The sequence below is a fragment of the Aquila chrysaetos genome, chromosome 3, assembly GCF_900496995.4.
Source record: "Aquila chrysaetos chrysaetos chromosome 3, bAquChr1.4, whole genome shotgun sequence".
Classification (NCBI taxonomy): Eukaryota; Metazoa; Chordata; class Aves; order Accipitriformes; family Accipitridae; genus Aquila; species Aquila chrysaetos.
This window is the reverse complement of record NC_044006.1, coordinates 64,111,084-64,133,639: the sequence shown is the minus strand read 5'-3', so window position 1 is coordinate 64,133,639 and position 22,556 is coordinate 64,111,084. Positions and strand designations below refer to the sequence as shown.

At 36.7% G+C, this 22,556-nt stretch overlaps 1 protein-coding gene across 6 annotated transcripts in view; it reads left to right on the top strand.

Moving 5' to 3' along the window:
- Window positions 1-22,556, top strand: part of CUL2 (cullin 2) — a 55,371-nt gene that overhangs the window by 7,740 nt on the left and 25,075 nt on the right. For 4 of the 6 annotated variants that reach the window (XM_030009210.2, XM_030009209.2, XM_030009212.2 and 1 more), the window contains exons 3-7: window positions 2,375-2,477; window positions 4,393-4,487; window positions 11,918-12,023; window positions 16,883-16,965; window positions 19,730-19,816. In XM_030009210.2, the coding sequence (XP_029865070.1) occupies window positions 2,375-2,477; window positions 4,393-4,487; window positions 11,918-12,023; window positions 16,883-16,965; window positions 19,730-19,816 (474 nt within the window). The remainder of the gene's footprint in view (window positions 1-2,374; window positions 2,478-4,392; window positions 4,488-11,917; window positions 12,024-16,882; window positions 16,966-19,729; window positions 19,817-22,556) is intronic. The other 2 variants (XM_041122139.1, XM_030009214.2) reach the window with 2 other exon arrangements.

The window sequence follows — 22,556 nt, the reverse complement described above, 5'->3', positions numbered from 1 at the left end:
GTGAACTTTCTGTAACAAAGCTACTCTAATATGTTTTTGAGACTCATGGTAGTTTGTTATAGAAATCCAGAGAAACTTAGTATCCAGCAAGTAGAATTTGGTGTTTATTTTTATCATTTGATTGATACAGGAAAATGTGTGATGTGCCTGTGGAAGGGCTTCTGTCATTAAGCTGTTAGTTTATTTTCGAGGAGGTATGCAGACTGAGTGTCATATGTCAAGGAAGAATACTAGATTCAGCTTTCTTCATTTCCAAGAAAATTTGACTGTTCTCTAGAATAAGGAAAGGCATGTTTGGAAGATGTGCATTTTCATGAAGGAGTACAGATAATATTCTTGTTCTTAAATAGGTTTATTACAACCAAGAAACTTGTTTACAACTATCAAGTCATCTGGACTCCTAACGGAAGCCAAGGGCACAGAGGCTAGATAAATTCAGAGATACTTGTTTGCTGCTTTTGTCAGATAAGCTGCCATTATTATTGTGCTGTTGTGGTGAAGACTGCCTCTTTCCTCTAACTTTGAAATAAGCTGTTCTTGTAGCAGAGATCCATAATAGCTTTGGTGATTCAGATAGTGTAGTTGTGGATCTAAAGAGGAAAAAAAAGTCATGTCCCCTTTGCTTGTGAGTAGCTTACAAAGATTTCTAATTCTGGAATTTACTTTCTCAGAAGTATCATATGCATAGTGAAGAGGCTTGCTATCTGAATTATATTGAGGATGTGTTTGTGTACTATCCTTAAACTGACAAAATTTGGTTGGGGGGGTGGAATGTGTAAAAAAAAAAAAACAAAAAACAAAAAACAAAAAAAAAAAAAAAAAAAAAAAAACCCCAACTGTTCTTTACAATCTCTTTAAGAGAACCTTTCATTCACTACTGATTTAATTGTTTTGATATTTTATTGGCCATAACTTTGTAAGTTGGTGCAATGTAATGCTAGCTACTGTGACAAAGCAGTGCATATTGCCTGTTTTGTTTGTTGTGGTTTCCATTTAATGCTTCTTGCCATTCCTAGGAGAATTGTGATAAAGATAATCTATATGGATGAAATAACTGTACTTGAGATTAGACTCTGATTAGGCTCTCTGAGATTCCAGTTGCCAAATAAAGGCTTTTTTCCATTTAGTTGTCCTACATCAGTATCTTCTCTGTTTTGAGTAGTACTTCCATATGAAAAATGAAACATGCTTTTGGGAAAAACTATGTGATGAAAGTTTGACATTATTCTGTAGACTAAGCAGGTGATATGTTAACTGGGCTTATGTCTTCTAACTCTTTTTACACAGGCTTGTGCTTTTTTAAGGTAGACTAGAGGAAAACAGATCTTGTGTTTTCCCGTAATTAAAGAGCTTACCTTAAAAAGTAATCTATACTAAATCATTATTTCTAGCATGGCTGGTTTTATAAAGTGCCTAGACTTACTGGATAAGCATGATGTTTTTAAATAATTTTTGCAGAACTAGTTTATTTCCCACAGTTGTTGACCTGAAGCTTGAGTTAATCCTTGCTTGACTTTTCTGAAAACAAAGTTCTTAACCATAAGTTCTTTTCCTGACAAAGTATCAAGTGACTTTTTTAAAACTTGATGTAAACCTTACAAATGAAAGGTGTAGCTCTGCAAGATGCTTCAGGGATAAAACCACCTTAAGGGGTTTAACTGTTTGCTGCTGCCCATTTAAGTGAGCAAGTATAACTGTTTTCTGTGGCTGTGATCTAAACAGGATTATTGACATCATAATAATAGTTAAAACAAAGTTTTTGCATCCACGCCACCATTGTGATGACTTAATTTCCAGTGTCCCACAAAATGGTTTTACCTGTGGAGCTGGGGGGCGTATGCAGGGACAGTAAATTGTTTTGGACTTGTGGGAGGAAAACTTGGAAGTCAGCTTCACTTCATGTTTGCTCTGCTCCATATACTTGGCTAATCATGTTCCTAACCTAATTAGTGCTTCTTTCCATTATCTGAAAAGAGTCTCAGTTTCACATTGGCTGCAGATACGGAGGAAGAATTTTGGATGAAAGCTGCTTTTTCACTTTGAGATAATCGTATATTATTCATAGATGGCAAATAAGTGGTAGAAGCCATGTCAATGTGGGGCTACCAGAAGTACCAGTATCTCAGCTGTAACAGTCCCTCAACTTCCACTACTTAAAATTTATTACTGATGCTGAAAACTTAGATTTTTCATAAATCAGGACTTAGACTAATTTCAGAAAATTATCCATTTTATCTTTAGTGCTCAATGTAAAAAAAAAAAAAAAAAAAAATCTAAAATGCATGTGTGGGAGCAAAAAAAGTTCTGTAAATCTTAAATTTTGTTGGTAAGTTTTCACACTTTAAGCAGATAAAAACCTTGACTCTGAGCCCAGAGACATTTATGCTTTGTGTGTGGCCTATCCTGAACCTCTTGGAGAGAGACTTTATACTGAGACTAAAATTTTTTTGGAAAATCATGTACGCCATTTGCACAAGGTAACCTATACAGTTACTGATGTACGTGTAGGTATAGTTTATCCTTTCTTGACTTTAGGGACATTTGGTTTTTTTTGTTTTGTGTGTATGAAAGTATGCAGATTTTATGAGGCTAAATCACAGATGACAGAGTTCCAGAGACAGGAAAAAAAAAAACAACCAAACCCTCTTGGATATATGCAACACATAACACATAGCGTAATGTAGACAGATATATAGGTATCTGTATATATGCAACACAAAAGAAAGAACTTTCTTTTTAAGCCAACAGTTATGGTTTATATAAAATATTGCTTAGCTTGAAAACTAAGTTCGTTCTTTTCTGTTGAATGCTTTTAGTCAAACAAGTTACAGAAATGTCATCTTTGTCCAAATGTGCTGTAGTTAGTCATTAGCCTTGTGTTACAATGTAAAAGTATCTACTCTAGTGTCTTGGAAACTGATTGTACATACTCTACTAAAGACAACTTCTGAAATACATGGGAAATAAAATAACAAAAAAGCCTGAGAGGGGAGGAAGTAATGACAAATTATTTATTATGACAAATAACAATACTTGTATACCTATGTAGCTGTGAATTAACTTTTGTCTTGTCAGCTAAAACAGCTCATTTCAACAGGGTCACGATCCATCATGTTGAATATATAGGCTGGATGAACAGTGTCTCCTTGTATTTCAGTAAAAAGAAGTAGATTTAAATAAGTTGTCTGCCTGCCTTTGGTGTCTGTATCGGGAATGAAGAATTGCAAATTCTGGATAGTACTGCTAAATGGCTTGATGCAATTTTTTTGAGCTTAGGTACCTATGTATTTGACAAGCTAGGCTGGGTATCTTAATGGGTAGTTCCACTGGTTGCAGAGAGGATACCTCCGACACTTTGGTAGACTAAATCAGTTCACTAAACTGGCAGACAACTCAGCCAAAAAATTTCTCATTTATTTAGTGAGCTGAATGAACTCACTTAGGATAATCAGGGAGGTGCCAGCACAGTAGAAGCTGTGGTAAGTAGCGGAAGGCATGTGTCCGTTTTTTTTAAATTGACTATCCACCATTTGTCTTTGAAATAATGCTGGAAAACCTTCACAAAATTCATGCTGCAGAGGAAAGCACTATGGATTCTGTTTTGTCTACTAGCTTTCCTCTTTTACATTATTTTTGCATAGGCTGCTTTGCTGCTTGGACCAGAGTTTAAAATTACATACTCTAGAGAGAATTGTAGTTGAATTCCTAGGATCTCATCCTCCTTCAAAATTGTACTAATTAGTTTAAATTGTTGAACTTATTCCTTTGAAGTATGAATATATTTTGAAGTTCAGTACATCAACTTTTTAGATGATTCGCTTAAATTCCAAAAGATTTGGGCCTAGATTTGCAGAACTTAAGACATGTTTTAAGTCTGCACATATCTGTGCTTTGTTAAACTTGTTTTATTCCAGGATTCTTGGTAGAGTATAAGGGCTTGTCTAACAAGTAAGGCATACTGATTTTAAGTGGTTATAGTTGGGCAACTCCTCCAGTGTGCATGTGGCTGTGTGAATTTAAAATTTATCTGTGTCAGTGAGGGCATAGGTATGCGAGTTATCCCACCAGTATGATGTGAGAATATGAACCATGCTTATTCAAGCAAGTACTGCTGTAAAGATTAATAGAAAATAGTACATTATAGAGATTGTTCTTCTTAAATGCAAAATAAAGCAACTTCAGGTGTTGTAGCTGGCTTACCAAAACTTTATATTATGAAGACTTGTTAGTTTTATGGTCGTTGCAAAAATGTTATTTTTAGACCAGTTAAAGCTTAGGTATGGTCTTAATTTTGAACATGTGTTTGTTTTTCCAAAATTACAATCCTGTTATAACTTTGTATGTATGCTATTGTAATACTAATTTTAGTGGGGTGTGTGTCTTCTTTCACAGAGAGTTCTGGAAGCTGAAGAACAAGTACTGGTTATGTATCACAGATACTGGGAAGAGTATAGCAAAGGGGCAGACTATATGGACTGTTTGTACAGGTAAGCTTTGCAAAAGATTTGTTAAACTTCTGAAATGATTACAGTGATCTGCTGCTTAAGTCGAAGAACGTTGCTTAAAGAGAGCAATAGCTGAATAGGCCCCAGGTCAGCTTTGGAGAGAATAGAGTTACGGTAGCAGAACATGAGAAAAAAGGAGTCATAGTCCAGCAGATTTTTTTCTGTGCACTGCTCCTTACCACTGAAGTAATTATCTAAGATGATTCCTACTATTCTTTCATTACTAATATATTCTACCTCTGTTGTTTCTGATGTTACAGTGCCAAATATATTGGTGCTAATCAACCCTGCAGTGAAGTAGCTCATAAACCTAGGTGTTCTTCTACAAGGATGGCATTGTACTGAAGCATCCAGTTGAACCAGCATGGTTTGTTGCAAAGCTTAGCCACATACCTTGGCAAAAACACAGCTCTCCCTTCTAGAAGAGCCTTTCAGTCAAGGCTATGTGCTCTTGGGTCCTTGCTTTTCAGGTTAATGTTTGAATTGCAGGGATTGGAGAGGGAGTGAAAATTTCTCCTTATTTCTTTTCTGAGAACTTCAGAAACAAATAGACTGTATACAGGCAATCAATTTTACAGGTTTTTTTCAGTAGATTACAGCCAAGTCTATAAATAAAACCACGACTAACCCCTGTTATTTTTGTACTTCTACTGTTTCCTGTATTGCGAATGTGTTTCGTTGCTACTAGTGATAGTTTAAGCATATAAAACTCAGCCATTCATGAGATGCTAGAATTATAACTATATTATAATTTTGGATTTACTAGGATTTGGATTTTAATTCCACTCTGTAGGTTGAGTATTCTAGTGTCCATTATGCATATAATACCCAGCAGGTAAATATAACTTATGAGGAACTGTTAATATTGAACTTACTTGATGGTAAGATGTGAGGATTTACAAAGGGTTTCAAGACCTTTGCTATTATGTTAGGAGATATGTATGTGATCTTGTAGAATCTGTTAAATTATCGCTAGCAGAATGGGAACAAATGTGATGGAGTCCATCCTGGGCTTGCAAACTTTAGTTCCATAACTGGAGAATTGATACGGGGAGGGGGGGGGAAATCCTTTTTAGCGTGTATGAATCTCACTGATTCTGCTTTGTTTAACAGTTTTTCTGAGCACTTGAGTGCTTCTGGTCATAAACCAACAAATTAAAATACTTCTCCAGCAGTCTGAACCTGATTTTTTTGTTTTATTTTTAAACAAGCTAGAGCATTTTTTTCCAGTCAGTTATTATGCATACAAACCAATCTATGCATATATATAAGTTCAGTAGAGTGGTATTCATATATCAGTGAAGCCAAGTTCTTAAACTCTGAAGTTAGTTATTTCATGCCAACTCTGCTCATTCTAACTCTTCCTGCTTTACATATGGTGTTTTGGTCCACAAAATGTACTTGTTAGGTGTTCTGTTGGAAATAATTTCACCTCAAAGTTATATCTTTTTTTCTTGGTGTTGAAATTCTGAGTTTTGTCATATACTATCTTTTAAAAGTCTCTAAAGAGTATGACTTTGTGAAAGAATGATTTTTCTCTTCAATAATAAAATGTACATCGTAATGGGAACTAAAAGACCCTCTCATATGAAGGCAAGAAATAATTCAGTGCTTGATTAGTAGAGTCATAATAACTTTCATGCATTGGAAACGCTTCAAGTGTTAGGTCACTTTTTTGTTTTTTGAGAGAATGTTTTGGGTGAAAGTACTTCTGAAGACCATAAGAAGATATTCTGGGTTTTATAAAGCAGTTGGAGTTCTTCTCTTACTTACACACCTGCTCTCAAAAAAGCACCATAAATTAGTCAACTCTGTTGTATCCCAGGATCTAATTTGTATAATTCTTCCAGCAATGAAAACTGATTAATCTTTACTGCTAGTAATCTTAATGTTATTTTTAAATAGATTCCTTTAAATAGGCTTGCATCTCTGCTTCTTAAGCCTTCTACCCTGGTAGGTAATATTTGAGTTACTACTAAAATGTGAGACACTACTTTTGAGCAAAATTAATAAAATGCAAGACCAATCATATGACTGGCAATGCAGTCAAATGTTTTCTTTCTTTGATGTTGATTTTGTTGTTGTTGGTTTTTTTTTTTCACCCACCCCCCCGGGTGCATTTTGCTAGCAAAACAAATTTGGATTCAGTTTGAAAACTAAAATTCCATACATGCTTGACTAAACCAAGGTGATAAAACTGATGGAATAAAGAACACTTGATATTAAAGAAACTTCTTCAGTTATTGTTTTTGTTAGTTCTGATGATAAACATAATAGATAAAAACAATGCTGGACATTGGGGTTTATCAGTGTCTTGGTGCTGTAACTGTTTTCATAGGTAATTGTACTTGTAAAAAAAATGTGTTTTGTGTACCTTTATTTCAAGTAACTGGAGAGTTTTCTTATCCAGCAAATTGAAATTAATTTAAGTAATTTATTTTTTTTTAAAACAGCTGAAGTTTTAAAACCAGTTCATAATAACATCCTGAAAGCTAAACACACATAATGCAGCTTTTGCTTTGTTCCGTTTTGTCTTTTTTTTTAAACACTTGTAATAATACTAGCATAATAATGTATACTAATTTTTAGCTCTTTAGCCTAATCTTAGTTCTCTTTCTTTTTGTACTTTTATGTGAGACATCTTCCTTCCCCTTCAGGATTAAACTTCAGCCGGTTTTATTATGATAGGAGTAATTTGTATTCTGATTCTAAGCATAATATCACAGTAACCTGTAACACAGTTCAAACTCATTAATTCCAGCCCCCTTCTCATTTTTTAAGTGTTAAGAAGCTGCTGCTCTTCATCTTGCTTACTAATTATGTAACTTAATAAATATGGGGAAGATTTAAACAAACAAGAAGTGCCATCAACATTTGAAACCTAACATTAATGGTATTTTTCTACTGAAACTTTTTCCACTGAAGAACTGCCTTCATTTTAGGCTATAGCATTTGGTACCCCTGGGAAGTTTACTTCCACGTCAGGTATTTATTATTGGTCTCATTATTTTGATATGGCCCTTGCATTCATAAAATTTTAGTATCTACAGTGCTTTGTTGTAATGAAATGGCTTTCATTTATTAGCTAATCCTCCAATTGTGGTAGATTACTTTAACCCTATTTTACAGATCTGTAAACCAGTGAATACTTCATCTGTGCTTAAGAGCGAATCAGAACAGATACTGGATTATGAAAATTTCCAGTGCTGAGCACTTGTATGTGTACACTACTAGACACGATAAAGCATTATGCTTGGATAAAGCACAGTGGTTCTGCTGCTTTTTGTATAGCTCTTGTGAAGTCACCATTGCATGCTTTCATTGAAACATTTAAGAAAAAAAAAAAATAGGCGTGAATAAACCTCTGAAGGTCATCCATTTCAACCTTATGCTTGGAGTAGGGCTAGCTTCACAGTTAAACCAGGTTGCCTCAGCCTTTGTTGAGTCAAATTCTGAGCTCCTTCAAGGACAGAGATTTTGCTGCCTTTATGAGCAGTCTGTTTTAGTGCTTGATTACTCTAATTCTAAAAAACTTTCCTGTATGTCTGTCTGGAATTTGTCATGCTGCAACTTGTGTCCATTGCTGCTTGTCTTTTATCCGTGCTCCTCTGAGAAGAGTTTATCTTCATCTTATGTATGTCTCATGCTCTGCATCCTAGCTGTTTCAGTGAGCTTTCTCTGGACTCCCTTCCATTTGTCCAGATCTCTTGTATTTGGGTACTCAAAACTGCTCATAATGTTCCAGGTACATCCTCACAAGTGCTGAGGGAACAATCACCTCCCTTGACTCGCTGGTACACTCTTGCTAATGCAGCCAAGGAGGTGGTTGGCTCACTGTCGGCTCTGCAAGGCAAACTGCTAACTTAGTATCCACCCATGAGGAATACTGTTCATAACTGGTCCACAGATAGTTTTAGCACCACTGACCATATAAATGGACATGGAAATTATCGAAAGTATTAATACAGTTGCTAATTTCTGTTATACAGTAATGTACCCATTTATAACTTCGTCATGTGATTGCATATGCATTCTGTAGTTTGCAAAGCAATATAATTGTGCAAGTGGTAGGTTGAAGAAAATCTTGAAAAACAAACTGAATACTTCTGAAAACTAATGGTAATATTTAGTCCTAGCTAATTAGGTACTTTTTTTTTAAATTGCCTCCTATACATCAGAACAGTGAATGATAGTGCCATGTAGGGTGTGTATCCATTTCTCTGTCCATGAGCACCTGCAGTGGCCTGTGAAAATTGTTAGCAGGGTACTCTCGGTGCAACTTTCTGAAAGCAATTTCCTCGGCACTTGGTCAGGTTTATTCCTGTATACTGTTCTGCTAGACTCCTGTGCCATTTTGGGGATCAGTATAGCAGTCTGACTATGTGTGTGGAAGGGGGACGGGGTGAAGAAAAGAGTCATTGCTCAGAAGTTTCTTCTTTATCTTTGGAGAGCTTTCAGAGGAGGAAAAGATTCTGAATAAAGGGCATCTACCCTTTTTGCTTAAAAAAAGTATGGTACTTCTAGAAATACATATAATCATGTCTGTTGTTTTGTGGTGTCATATCATGGATGGACAAAGACTTAAAGGAGGTAGATTCTTTAGGGTTTATCATGGAGAACATAAGAAAATAACTGGGAGCTGACTTGAGACAGGTACGCTCTTAGGTTTACTACCTTCAAGCTAAATTTTACCATGTCTGTTTTGCCAACACTAATATTTGTTTCTTACCTAGGAATATGTAATTCAAACTACTAAAACCAAATAAAACATTAAAAGAAAAAAATACACATCTAATCCTTCTGACAAGGCTTTGCAAAGTCTGTCCCCCCAAGGACACTGCGTGCGATTGAGATGTGGAAACATTGCTTTGGGAATGTGGCTACTGTGTCTGGAATAGTAATCTGTGGTTAGAGTGTTGTCCTTCGTTGATCTAAAAGTACCAAATACATGAAAGTTAGCAGGTAACCTGACCCAATAATTAGCTACCCTTCTAATTGTTAAATTAGTTTTTGCAGGGTTTTTTTGCTAAATTCCTTGTAAAAGATCATATCCTTTTATTTTGCTGAATTACCAAGTCCTTTATATCTGAAGAAATACGCCCACAAAAATATTCATGTACCAGACATTTCCCAATATTATCAATTTAGATGGAACACTGTCTTTCAGTATTCCACTGTAAAGTAGGTATTTGTTTTGAATGAGTCTTGTAGCACTCTTGTAAATTCCAAACTTTTAACTTCTTTCTGGAGTGGAAGCTTGGTGGGTGTGTTTTGAGGTGTGGGTACCAAAAGGTATATTGCTTTGCTAATAACATGAAAGGAAACCTCCATTTTCTCATCTTGTCTGCCATTTTCCTCATCAGATAGTAAAGCATAAGCCTGCACAGCTGCACTCTCAAGTAATTGCGCGTGAGCTGTGTGATCAGGTGTTTCAAATTTTCACCTGAAAGTTTTATCTCAATAGTAGCAAGAGTCTGGAGAATTTCTGGTATTATGAATGCATGCCCAATCCTTGTCCCCGCAGTAAGTTACAGATGAACCTTATGGATTGTCTTCTAAAAGTAAGAAATAGGTGAAGTATTTGAAGTAGTTATTCAAGGTGAAAAATGGTTTATGACTTCAGTGAAGTTGACTTGAGATTATACTGTTTACACATCCTTTGCAGTTATTTGCTTGTGCTTTGTTCTGGAAGTTGATGGTAAAAGTAGGCGAAGGGGAGAGGAAATGTGGGCAAATTTGGTTTTGGTTTTGAGGCAGAGTATGGTGACGCTCTTGCCACGAGTCATTCTGTCTGCCCGCTTCTTGCCACCCCCTTTTTGCTTGAATCACTTAGGTCTTTGCAGGGCTACCTGATCTATGTTAAACTTGTTTATTTACTTGTGGCTACATTAGTTTTAAGACAGATCAGTTGTCCAATCTGGATTTGTTGAAGAGAGAGGGTGTGAATGAGGAGAGCATAGGGCTTTCCTTTTTAGCAAGCTTAACAGGAAAAAGCAGAATGGCAGCTGCTAGCTTTGTTCACGTGGTGAGGGGCCGGAAATATCATCAAGGAGCATGCCTGCTTAAGGCTTGTGTTCCAACTATTCTGGATGTCCACACAAGTTTTATATGAGATGACAGGCCTGTAGCCTCCTTCACAGACTTGCATTTACAATTTATGATGGTTATTGGTGGTAGCAGGCGGCTTAAGTACTCTGTAAGACTCTGGAGTCTGCAAGTAGGTTAGGTCACTGTGTTCCAGTTTGTCACCACTGCGCTATCACAAGTCTTCATTCTTTGTACTCTGTGGTGTCCTAAATCCTTTCAAGTGCACAGGTTTCCATAGTGTGTTACTCCTTTTCTTCTTTGCCTGTCATTTGTCTTCCTGTTGAAAGTGTTCAGACGTCACTAGTCTGATGCAGCCTTTGAAGCCTGAATCTCCTGAAGTGCTTCAGTAATCTGGCTCTCTTTAGTGTCTGAAACTGGGCGTCTCAAAACTGCTAGTTAGATTGGAATTTAAAAAAAAAAAATTCTCAGTTACCTCATTTAAGCACTAACATAACAAATATTGTAAGGGTAGTTATGAAACATATTAGAAGTTTTTTCCCAGTTATCTGGGAAAGAGGAGAATGGTTCAGTTTAAAAATGTTACTATATTTCTTTTAAAGGGAATCCTGAAAATTAAAAGGGACGTTTTACCAGGTCTTGCGCAGAAACGATTTTCTGTTATTTATAAAAACTATGCATATGATAGTAAATACTAAATACTAAAATAAAAGAAACCGTTTATAACATTTCTTCTTTATAACTGTTAATTAAAATAATTTCTACAAATTCTTCTCTTATCTTTAGAATTTGTAATAGAGCCGTTTGCTAGTTACCATGACCTGTGTAAGGGATCATAACTGACAAAAATTGACCCTGTAAAAATTGACACTATTTTTGTGGTTTAGTCCGAGAAATGCAAAATAATAAACAGTACAGGTAGAAGAAAAGACATTTTACTTAAAAATATTTGATACTCAGCAACATTTTTCTAACATTAAAAATAAATAAATTACTATTACTCTAATACTAGTCAACTGCTCAGAATTTAGCAGTTATTGTGCATATACATGTATGAGTAATATGGCCATGTAGGTTGAAAGGTTGGAGTCTTACACAAGTATATTGCACACCAAGAAAATGCTGACAGTGATGTATCAGGCTAGTGTTTGATATCTCAATTACTAACACTGTACTGTTTTAATATGATGTAAGATCTTTTAAATCAGTCATTTTTATTTTAAGAATTCCCTACCAATAGCAATGGCACTGGTTAAAAGAGGTTATGTTTTGTGATGTGGAAGACATTCCACAATCCCAAATTTATTTAAAAAAAATAAATATCTTAACTTTTGCCTGTTTTGATTAGACTGTCTTTATTTCAATAGGTACCTCAACACACAGTTTATTAAGAAGAACAAATTGACTGAAGCTGATCTTCAGTATGGCTATGGAGGAGTGGATATGAATGAACCATTGATGGAAATAGGAGAGGTAGGTATCTCTAAAAGTGGGAGTGGTTATAAACTGTGCTCAGAAGCGCTACAAGTTTAGCTTTGTCCTTCTAAATTTTGACTTTTCTGTGTCACAGAATCTGCATAGTTAAATACGGTAGAAGATGTAAGCAGTGAGCCTTTTGTAAAATGAGATTACAGTTTTGATGTAGAAAAATGTGGTGGCCTAGGGAAAAAAATAAGCAAATTTGAAAACTATTGGAGAACTTCAGTTTACAATGTGATAATAGATACCACTTTGCAAAAAAAACCCAAACCGACCCAACAACTTTGGTTTATTAAGTGACACTACTATCTAGAAAATATTTTGAAGAAGCAGTACTTTTGTTTTTGGAAACCCTTGAAATACGACTTTTAGGCTTCTATTTCTTGATGTCACAAAGTGTAACAGCTTTTTTTGAGATTAGTCTTCTGCGATACTGTACATCTTATTTTCTAATGCTAGCTGTTTTGTATTTCTATTGTGGCAACTTGGATAGAGATTTTGAAAGAAAAAGTAGACATTCTGTGCACAGAAGTATCATGTATAGAGGGCTTATCTTTAAAAAAAAAAAGTAATTTGCGGCAAACACAAGGGTGTTTACACAGTTACTAATGTAAATTGGAGAGGCTGAGAGTAATTTTTAAATACCTATAAAATGAAAAAAATTGTCAGCAACAGGACTATGTTCTAACTACCCTGTGCACTTCAGCTATGCGGAAGTGAAGTATACATAATTTCTGTCACTTCACGGCTACTGCTACCATGAAATATAAGAAAGTAAAATTAAAAGACAATTTTACAGTAAAAAAAAAAACTTTCACATTTTTCAAAACAAAGTGTTTTAGTATGTTTCTAAGAAGATTTTGAAAACATCTTTTCAGTCTGAATCAGAACAAAACCACAATCCTGAATACAGTTGAATAGAAACTTTTCTTTTGAATGCTTGTTTGTGTATCTGCTTTGTGTCTATATGTATACACACTGCTAGCTGGAGAATTCATTTTATTCTGTCATCATCTGTAGTGGTGTATTGTTTTTTTTTTCCTTTCCTCTACATTTGCCTTTTTCTCTAAAAGGGAAGTGAATGCTACTTCTCTTTTGGTTTCAAAAGCTAGAGAAAAAGCTTTTTTTTTCCTTAATGTCAGAACTTGACTTGTCAGTGGTTACTGTTCTTGCTCTTTGATTTCGTTGTTTTAAGTAGGAGATCTTTGCTGCCTTTAGTTATGAGTAAGGAGAGATTATGATGCATGAAGAAGCATCTTTTGTGCTTCTGACCCAGCTACCCAGCTGTTGAAGACAGCACTGCAAGTTGAAATTGCTAATCCTCTGACAAGTTGGGGGTGGGTTGAAAAAAACACCAGAAACATGATATACTTTAAGTCAAGTCAACGCAGGAAAGGAAATTCTTCTCTTGTCTACCTGTGCTGTCTCCAACACTTGCTAATCAGTGGCATCTGTAAAAGGCTTATCAGAGTTTGGAAGTGCATATTGCTGCGCTGTTTGTGGTATCTTCAAAATGGCATAAATGTTATTTCTTATTTCCTCAGACTGAGATTTAGCCAAGTCTGTTCCCACGATTGTCAGAGGTAGTCCTTAGCTCTGTGTGAATGACTGTTAGTTCAGCTGCTTTGGGGGCTGGGAATAGGTCTGGGCTTGTTCTTGGGGCTTGGTGATGGTGATGTATTTATGAATTCTTGCCCTGTTTCAGTGTGTTACTACTCCATTGTTAGGTATGACCCAAAGGATGGTTGTGGCAACTTTTGTCCATAACTTTCTGCCCTAGTGCATGTTTACCGAAGAAGAACAAACAGCAGACCTGATAATTCAGCTTTTTTTGAGTATTCCGTTTTCTTCATGTTTATGGAATTATAAGCAGGGCAGAAGGACAATGACACACACTTTTCTTCAAGCTTCCCAGCAGTTGTTCCTAGGATGGTACATCCCTAGCTCATCATTCGGGCAGGTTATGGGGAGGGTCAGGATTCTTAAACTGTAGCTGGCAGCCTTTGGGTTTTGATGAAGGTGTTTGGATGATGATGTCAGGAATTCTGCTAATGAGTTTTTCATTATCTCACTCCAAGACTCCTTCCATTTCTCTTTACCAAATACTGTTTTTGTAATCTGTAGTAGTGGGAGGTAAATTTTGGATCTTGAGGCAGTAAAGTTATTCTCTATACATTACTGGTGTAGGATTAGGTTTATGGCAATTACTCCTTTGCCCTGAAAAGGAATGGAGACTTGAGTCCTACACTCAAGTAGTTTAATGCATTAAATTGCAGCACTGTTTTTGGTGAATTCATTGCCCCCAAAATAAAAGTAGTTCATATTCCTTGACCTACAAGGCACTTGCCAAGTTTATCAAGTCTTTGTTTTGAAAGCATTTTCTCTTTTGTTATGGTTCCTGTTTAGGATTCTGTCTTTTATTCTTTGGATTGCACTGAGGGCTTTGACAAAAGTCTTTTAGTTGTTCATCACTTCAGAATGGAAGGAATTATCATTTATCCCTTTTTAGATGACTGAGATGATCTGTCCCTTATCTACCCAAGAGCAAACATGCATATGTTATATATAGTTCTTTTCAGTCTCAGCATGAAGTTTCAGAAATAGTGCCCAGTATTTGTAGAACCAGAACTGTACCCTCTATGTACTAAAGTTTCTGTCTCAGTGTCACTCGTGTGTGCTAATGAAACTTTGGGAGATTTTCAGTAATCTTAAAACAAGTACATGCTTGCTTAGTTGTTCTGGGGTGCGTAACAGTAGGTACATGCAAGAGACCGGAGGTGCGTATGTGATGTGTATGGGCATGGCATTGAGCAGTTTATCATCCTGATAAGCGCTCCAGACATTCAGTAATTGTTGTACTAGGAAAAATACAGGATGAGATCAGTTGATGAAGGTAGTCTGCCAGTGCTTGCAAGACTTTTTTTCTTTTTTTTTTTTTTTTTTTTTTTTTTGCTGTCCATATGTTACAAATGGATGGTGGAGGATACTGCTTTTCTGAGTTGAGCTCCTATCACCAATTTCAGACTTCCAAGTTTTCAATGACTCTACGGGAGCCCTAAGCTAGAAGGTAGTTAAGATGTGCCTTCTGTTTTTTCCCCCGTCATGGGGCAACAGATTCAGGAAAATGGAGGAAACTGCCATGTTCTGTATCTAGGTGGAGAAATAAGATCAGTCCCTCTCTTCAAGGAGAAGAAAGACCCTTGAGCATTAAGTTCCTGGATTGACCTGTCTGTAGTTTACTTGATGAGAAAATTTCAACAGGCAACTTGAAGCTGTTTCAGATTGGTAGATATGTGAGAGGGACCATGTTTCAGAGACCACATTGCAGAATTGAGTCACTGAGGTCATCCCCCTTCACCTCATAGTCACAAAATGAGTCAGTCTTTTTTTTTTTTTTTTTTTTTTGTCTCTCCAGAACTAGCTTCTTTCAGCACTCTCTGCTGGATGAGTTCCTGATGTCTCAGGGAAACTGTTTTCCTCTTAACTGTTCTACTAATACTGTCCACAAGGCAAGACAATGAAAATCACTCTTAAGGCAACTTTGATTTCAAAGCATTATTTGTCTGATTTATAAGCAAACCTTTACCTCTTCTTCGAACCTGGTTATAATGCAGCTTTACCTCCCAGACTTCTGTACCCTGTATTACAGCATAGGTGCTGAATAGCTGTGACAGAGCAAGTTCATTTGTCTGCTCTTTAAAAGGATGATTTATTTCACAAATTGGATCAGATTGGATACCTAGTTGATAGCTAGATGCCTACTTTCAGTTAAGACATACCTGATCAATATTTCAATTTTTACAGCTAAGGACCTGTCAGTTGTGTCAAAGCTTTCTTAGCAGCCATATTCCCTCTGTCCTTGCTGATTCAGGGCATTTCATTTTTTCCCAGCCTATTCCTCACTGGTAGCTGTTTTTAGAGGTCTCAAATGTGTGTGGTTATTCACCCCCCATTTGAGGGATCACATTGTCCCCTTTGGGCTTTAAATCTGGTTTTGACTTGTGTGTAAAAACTCCTTTGAATGCTTGCAGTTGTGTTTTTAAAAATGGTATGTTTTGGGAGCAATTACTTCACCCACAAGAGTTTGACATATTTGAGTCCATTTGATCCCTCTAATGATATATTAGGAATAGGGTGACCTATCCCTAATATGAAGAAGATTTGAATTCCATTTAAGTCAAATATTAGCTTGCCAGTGACTTTGCTCAAGCTGTATGCATCTTAGTTTGGAGATGCTCTTTGTGTGTTGGATATAAGGTTCTGTATCTTTGACAAATCGGCCAAGAGACTTTCCCTTTTGTCAGCTGAGGCTTATTTTGCTATCATTTTTAGAAATACTGGTGTCTGTACACATTCAAAAACTTCAGATAGAAAGGAATCTTACTTACCTATTACTATGCAGATGTTTTGTTTGTATGTACACTTAAAACTTGCCCTCATAACCAGCATGTTTAGGGTCCTTATATGCATTTGAGAATCCTTGACAGACTGGAACCAAGGAATAAATCAGTCCTATTAGATGTGTAGGAAGCATGCAGGCTGGGAAGCATGCATTCAGACACTGCCTGACTAGAAATTCTATGTCTGACACTGCTAGTGTACAGATCTGTATGATATTCATCCAAATGCAGTCAGATGTTCTAGAAGAAAAATGATAAAATAATATATTTATATATTGACAAATTGAGGGGGCAGGGGGGCAAACAATAGAATTTAAAAAGGAGAAAGAAGAGGGCATCTAAAAATTTAACTTTTAAAATTCTGAATGGGGAATGGTGTCATCCTTGGTTTTGTTTTGAGGTGGGTTTTTTTGTATTTTTTTGTTGATATAAGCTTGTATTGTGTCCTGACAGCTAGCTCTTGATATGTGGAGAAAATTAATGATTGAGCCACTGCAGTCCATCCTTATTCGGATGCTCCTCCGAGAAATAAAAAAGTGAGTGCTTGATTATTTTTTGCTTTTACACAACGTGGGGGTATTGTACTTTTTTACTTTGAGAAGTCTGGGGACTTTGACCAAATTCTTCTATGTTTTTTTGAAAGTAGCTTCTTACCTGATTATGATGTTCGATCAGTTTTTCTCATTGTAGCTACATATTTGTGGTTTGCATATGTGGAAAAAGACTTGTGAAAAGAAAATAGTTGATTCACTGTAATCGGAGGGTAGTGATCTTTTCTGTTTCGGCAACCCTTCTTATCAATGGGATTGGGGAGTAGTTAGGGTAATTCCCCAGGTCTCATAGGATGCCTTTTGCTTTTTTCTCCACCTGATGCTGACTGCTTCTGGCTTCTGTGCTGTCAGTAAACATAAGGACCAGGACTTATGCAAGGATTTGCCGAAGCCAGAAAAGCTATGTTGCTTTGTATGGGACCCAAAACAATTCTTGCTTATCTGCCAGGAAGACTAAGCTTCTGGGTTTCTGTTGTTCCGAGGAGTGACTTCACTTAACATTCTTGGTGCTTTACTTGAACAAAATGGACTTTTTTTTTTTTTTTTTTTTTCACTTTGAGGGAATTTATTATATCTTTGTTACTTTTAAATGAAGACCCTGGTAGTTGCAGGACTTGGGGCTTTTTAAGTTTGGGATTAAAACCTTTATGCTATTTAACTCCTAAAGGATCTTTTTAATTATGAATGAACAGAAATGTTGAAATATACTGCAGACCCTGTGTAGTTGTAAATTCCATCAGTTTCTACACTTTTACCACTGTATAGGGTAGCTCTAGAGCTGCTTAATGACTGGGGGTTTTTTAATGTGATTGCATGCCTGACTCAAGTGACTCGGCTGGTGTAGGTAAACTGAAAGAGTGAGGTAATTTGGCTGATTGAGATGCCTTGGACATGCACTTAGTCAGCCAAAAAGCATTAAAAAACTGATTTTAATATTATAATTTTATTTTTCCTTCCTGAATTAAATTTTTGATGACTAAGTAACTGACATGATGTCCCTCTCATGGTATTTCTGAAGCCACGAAGTATTTATTTGCTTTCAGTTGTTGAACCATGCTTCCTTTGTAACCTGTGCTAATGCTGCTTTATCCATATGTTTACTATCACAATTTATTTTTACTAAATGAAGAGTCCCTGATTCACGGTGAAGAAAATGCTTTGTTACATTAAGCACAGTGACACTGAAGACTCTTTTTAGTCAATCTGTATGTTTCACTGGTGGGTGGGAGAGGAAATCTGTGTTAAAACCTTTCTCAACAGCCATCTGATGCCTCTTAAAAGTAATGGTATGTATTTACCTTGAGGCTGACTGCAAACCTCACAAGGTTATTTAGATCTAGACTGTCACTGGCTCCGTGTGGCGTTAGATCTTGAGACTGTAACAAGTTGATGTTCTTTGTTATTAAACCATTTGGAAAGTTTTAAATAAAACTTGAGTCATTGCCTCTAATTTGGGTCTGTATTTTTTTCCCCTCTGTTATTAAGGATTCTTCTGTGTGATCTCAGAGAAGTTAATTCAACTCTGTTTCTCAAAATACACATCCAACAATTTGTATTAAGTTTGTTCCAGCCACTTTGTGATCTGCCTATCATGTAATGAACTATATAAGAGAGAACTTATTATAGCTGTTCATCATGGTATCATGAAATGTAGGGCTTGCTATGGGTATTCTGAGGATGGCCTTTGCATGTAACTATAGGCTTGTTGCTGTTCTTTGCTATGATTCCAGTGGTCAATATGGTTTGTAAGAGACAATTTTAAAGACTTCGCTGCAAATAGCTGCTAAATGTCTTTTAGCGTTGAGTTCAGCAATTCAGGGATTAAACAGTGTCTTTGAAGAAGTGGATATCAATAAGTTACACCTATCAGAGGTACAAGAATATGCATGGGAAGTTCATTACCTAAAAAATTTAATAAAATTACTAATACATGTATATATTCAGAAACCCCTTCATTAGATGGCCCTCTTAAGTGTAGTACATAAGTGTGTGCATGGTTCAATTTATTAAAATGTTTTACAAAAAATTAAAATTTAAATAGATGGGACAGTTGAACTTCTTATAACTGGAAGATTTTGCATAGTATGCAACAATATGTGGAATCGATAACCAGCATCGTAGTCAACTGGTTGCATATAAAAGTATGTTTATTACTGTGCTGGAAAAGGTAGGGGGAGCAGAGGCACAAATTTTGCTGTCAGGTTTCATTTTATCAATGTATTTAACTGGAATTTTAAGAAGACTTCTGACTAAAATCTTGAGCATGTCTACTTTTTAGAAGCTATAAACTTGTGCAATACACTATACGTTAAAATTAACTAAACTTTTTTGGCACATGAAAAATAAAGAAGTACAAGTAGTGACTTGTGGTTCAGCTGAACAAGATGGCTAAACTGATCTAAGAGTTTGCTGATGCCAAAAAGGATCAGGCTCTGCTCTACTGTCTTTCTTGCGCTGAATTTGGTGCTCATCTAGTCTGTTAGTGAACCAGCTCAACTGCTAATATGACAGAAAACCATCTTGGCTAATATTTCTCCAGATTGGCATGATGAGTCGGTTCAGCAAAGAATTAGATGAGTGCCAAAGCAATGCAAGAGGGATACAGAAGCCTGTGGCTGAGCAAAAGGGAGCAGGATTACGCCCTGTGAACAGCAGAGAATTGTTAAATCACTTAAGCCTGTCTTGTCTGACTGCACTCCTCTTAATACAGAGTTCTGAATATAACACACTTTCTTCCCCCTCCCTCTAGCCCAAGCACTCCTCCTACAAGGCAAGCTGAATATCAACTTACGCATTTTTGTTTCAACACAACAGGAAGCCGACAAGATCTCGAATTGTGAGAAAATTCATCTATGAAATTCTTAAACAGAAATAATTTGGAAATTATTCAGGTGCTATCTCAAATGACAGTGTGATTAGTACAGACTAACCAGGAGAGGCTTCTCTACTAAAGATAACTAACACTTTCTAACTAACCAAACCTATTCCTGCCTAAGCTGATACATTATTTATGTCATTTGTTTGAAAGGAAAGCTATTAGAAGTTAATAACTTCTTAAAAAGTGTTTGAAACAGGCTCTTTATTTCACAATGAATTCTGTAGTTAATTGATCTGACACAGCAGAGCACTTCTTCTGAATGATGGAATCTTCTTTTAATGAATAGAGTATTTATTCTTGTACCTTAAACTTTAAATATGTTCTATGGGGCTATAGTAGTACACTGGACAATACATGTTAAACTTCCACTGTTAGCTTTAGTCCTAAGATAGGAACAAGATGGAGTTAATATAAAACAGCACAAAGTCCTTGAGCTTGTGTTCTGTAGTTTTCTCCATTTCTTTTGAAAAAAGAAACTCAGCAGCAGCAGAATTAGTGGAACTTGTGTTTCTAGTGCTTTATCTTTTTGTCCAGATTCCCCAGCAAGCATCATCATTGCCTTCTACACTCCGAAGATGTCCAGTGACATCCCTGCTTCAAACTGTACAGCAGCAGCTCTGTAGCTGTATGCATCCATATTGCTTGCTGACTACTGCCAAGAAGGAAAATATGCACTTAATAGACTTCCACCCTGGTGGGGTCACCAATTTCTCTCATTTTAGTGTGGCAAATACTCTTTATTACTACAACTTCCATGAAATTCATCCTTGAAACTTCTGAAATGTCTGTCAAATTTTGTTGAAACTAGCCATTTGTGTTACAAATTCTTGGGAGTGGAGTGCCATTGGTGTAAATAACAACCTGAAGATGCTGCCAAAGTGGAAAGAATGATAGTTTTGTGACATATGCTATTTATCTTGGAAATAGTGTAGCTTTTCAGATAGGTTCATGATGAAGTTCATAACACAGTTCTGTCAACAAATTTTGTGACAACTTTGCTGTAAATGTATAATACTCACCCACTGAGGAAACCTATGTTAAGCTACTAAAAATTCTGCAAGTGTGGGCATCTTATATAAAAAACCAAAAAAACCAGAAAAACCCCCTTACATGATCCTGGCAGTTGTTCCAAACATTATTTCATTGGCAACCGCATCCTTGCTACCTCAGTAGTCAGAAGTGGATTTAAATTCTTTCTTTTTGTTGTGTACTACCAGCTACCCAGAAGGCTGGCAAGGCTGGTTCTATGTTGTGTTCTTTTCGTCTGTCGCCTTCATGCCATCTGGCCTGTGCTTCGAAAGCCTGTCTCCTCCCTTACAGCTCTTCCACGGAGCATCTGCCTCCTGTACTTCTACAGCTTTTTCCTAATGATATGCTGACCTTCGAATCCCCTGGGCCTGACCTTTGCTGCTCCCTCTCCTCCCGCGTCTGTGCGGGCTAAGGTCTGTGAAGTGGCCTGTGAACTGAGCAGGGGGGAGCTGGGTCTTCATCTGTTACTACAGTAATGCTTCTTGTGTTTGTGTCACAAGACATTGCCACAGTGTCACCGGTATCTTTCCAGGTCCAGAACCCGGCGTGCTAGAGGTGGACTGGACTGTCTCTTGACAGAGCCCTCCCTTGTAATGTGCTCAACTTTTAGTTATGCAGCTTCTTGCACTCCGTGACGTGGTGCTATGTTCACAGGCTGCACGCGTCCTGCAGCTTACCGTGGTCCTGAGCCCCTCCGGGGTGCAGCTGGGTCCGGGCCCTGGTCTGGTGTTACAGTTCTTCCCTTCTGTGACGTGCTGCTGCCTCTGCCGTCGTATAACCAGACCCAGCAGAGGGTCGTTGGCAAGAATGCATTACATGTACCCAAACCCAGATTTATTCCATTTGTTCAGCTACCAGAACCAGAGGAAACCTTTCTGTCCCCCAGGGGAAAAAAAAAATAATCAAACCGTCCCTGCTGGAGCAGTTACCTATTAGGTCAGCTCATTTGTTACGGGTGACGAAGCTACAGAAACCGTGCAGTGACTACTCGTAATCTGTTAGAGAGCTAGTTCCTCCTACCCATTGTGAGCTTAAGTTTTCAGATCTTAGGACACAGTGGTATTTAAAAGCAATACACATAATTAACAGTGTTGTGAACGTATGAATATGGTCTGGTGTATGTAATATGATGACTGCTGGTGCGGCTGTCCCGGTAAACTTCCCTAGCTTATGGGCATCCTCTGGAGCTTTTATCAATTCCAAACCAAAATGAATGAAATTAGCAAAATTATTTCTCCCCCATTCCACCCCAGCCTAGATGGGTATATGGTAATGTTTGGATTTGAGGTATTTTTGCTGGCTTTAGTTTTTTTTTTTTACATTTTAATTTTTTTTAAAATCACTCATTTAAATGACTCACCTATACCAACGTAAGTTTCTAACAGAGAACTCATTTTGTCTTTTCAATGCAATCTGGGTAAAGTAAAAGTTCTTATTCTATATACATATATACATGTATACATATGTATTTAAAAAAGAAAAACCTTTGAAATTATAATTGCTGATGCTTAAGTGTTAAATATACTTTTATAAATCATATTTTAGTTCTATTTAACACCTTTGGAGTTAAGGAATACTTTTTACTTCTTTGTAAAGTGTATGTGAAAGATGGTCTTTTTTAGAACAGTTCATGTTTTAAGAAAGTCTCTGCTGCTCTGAGTGTGGGTCT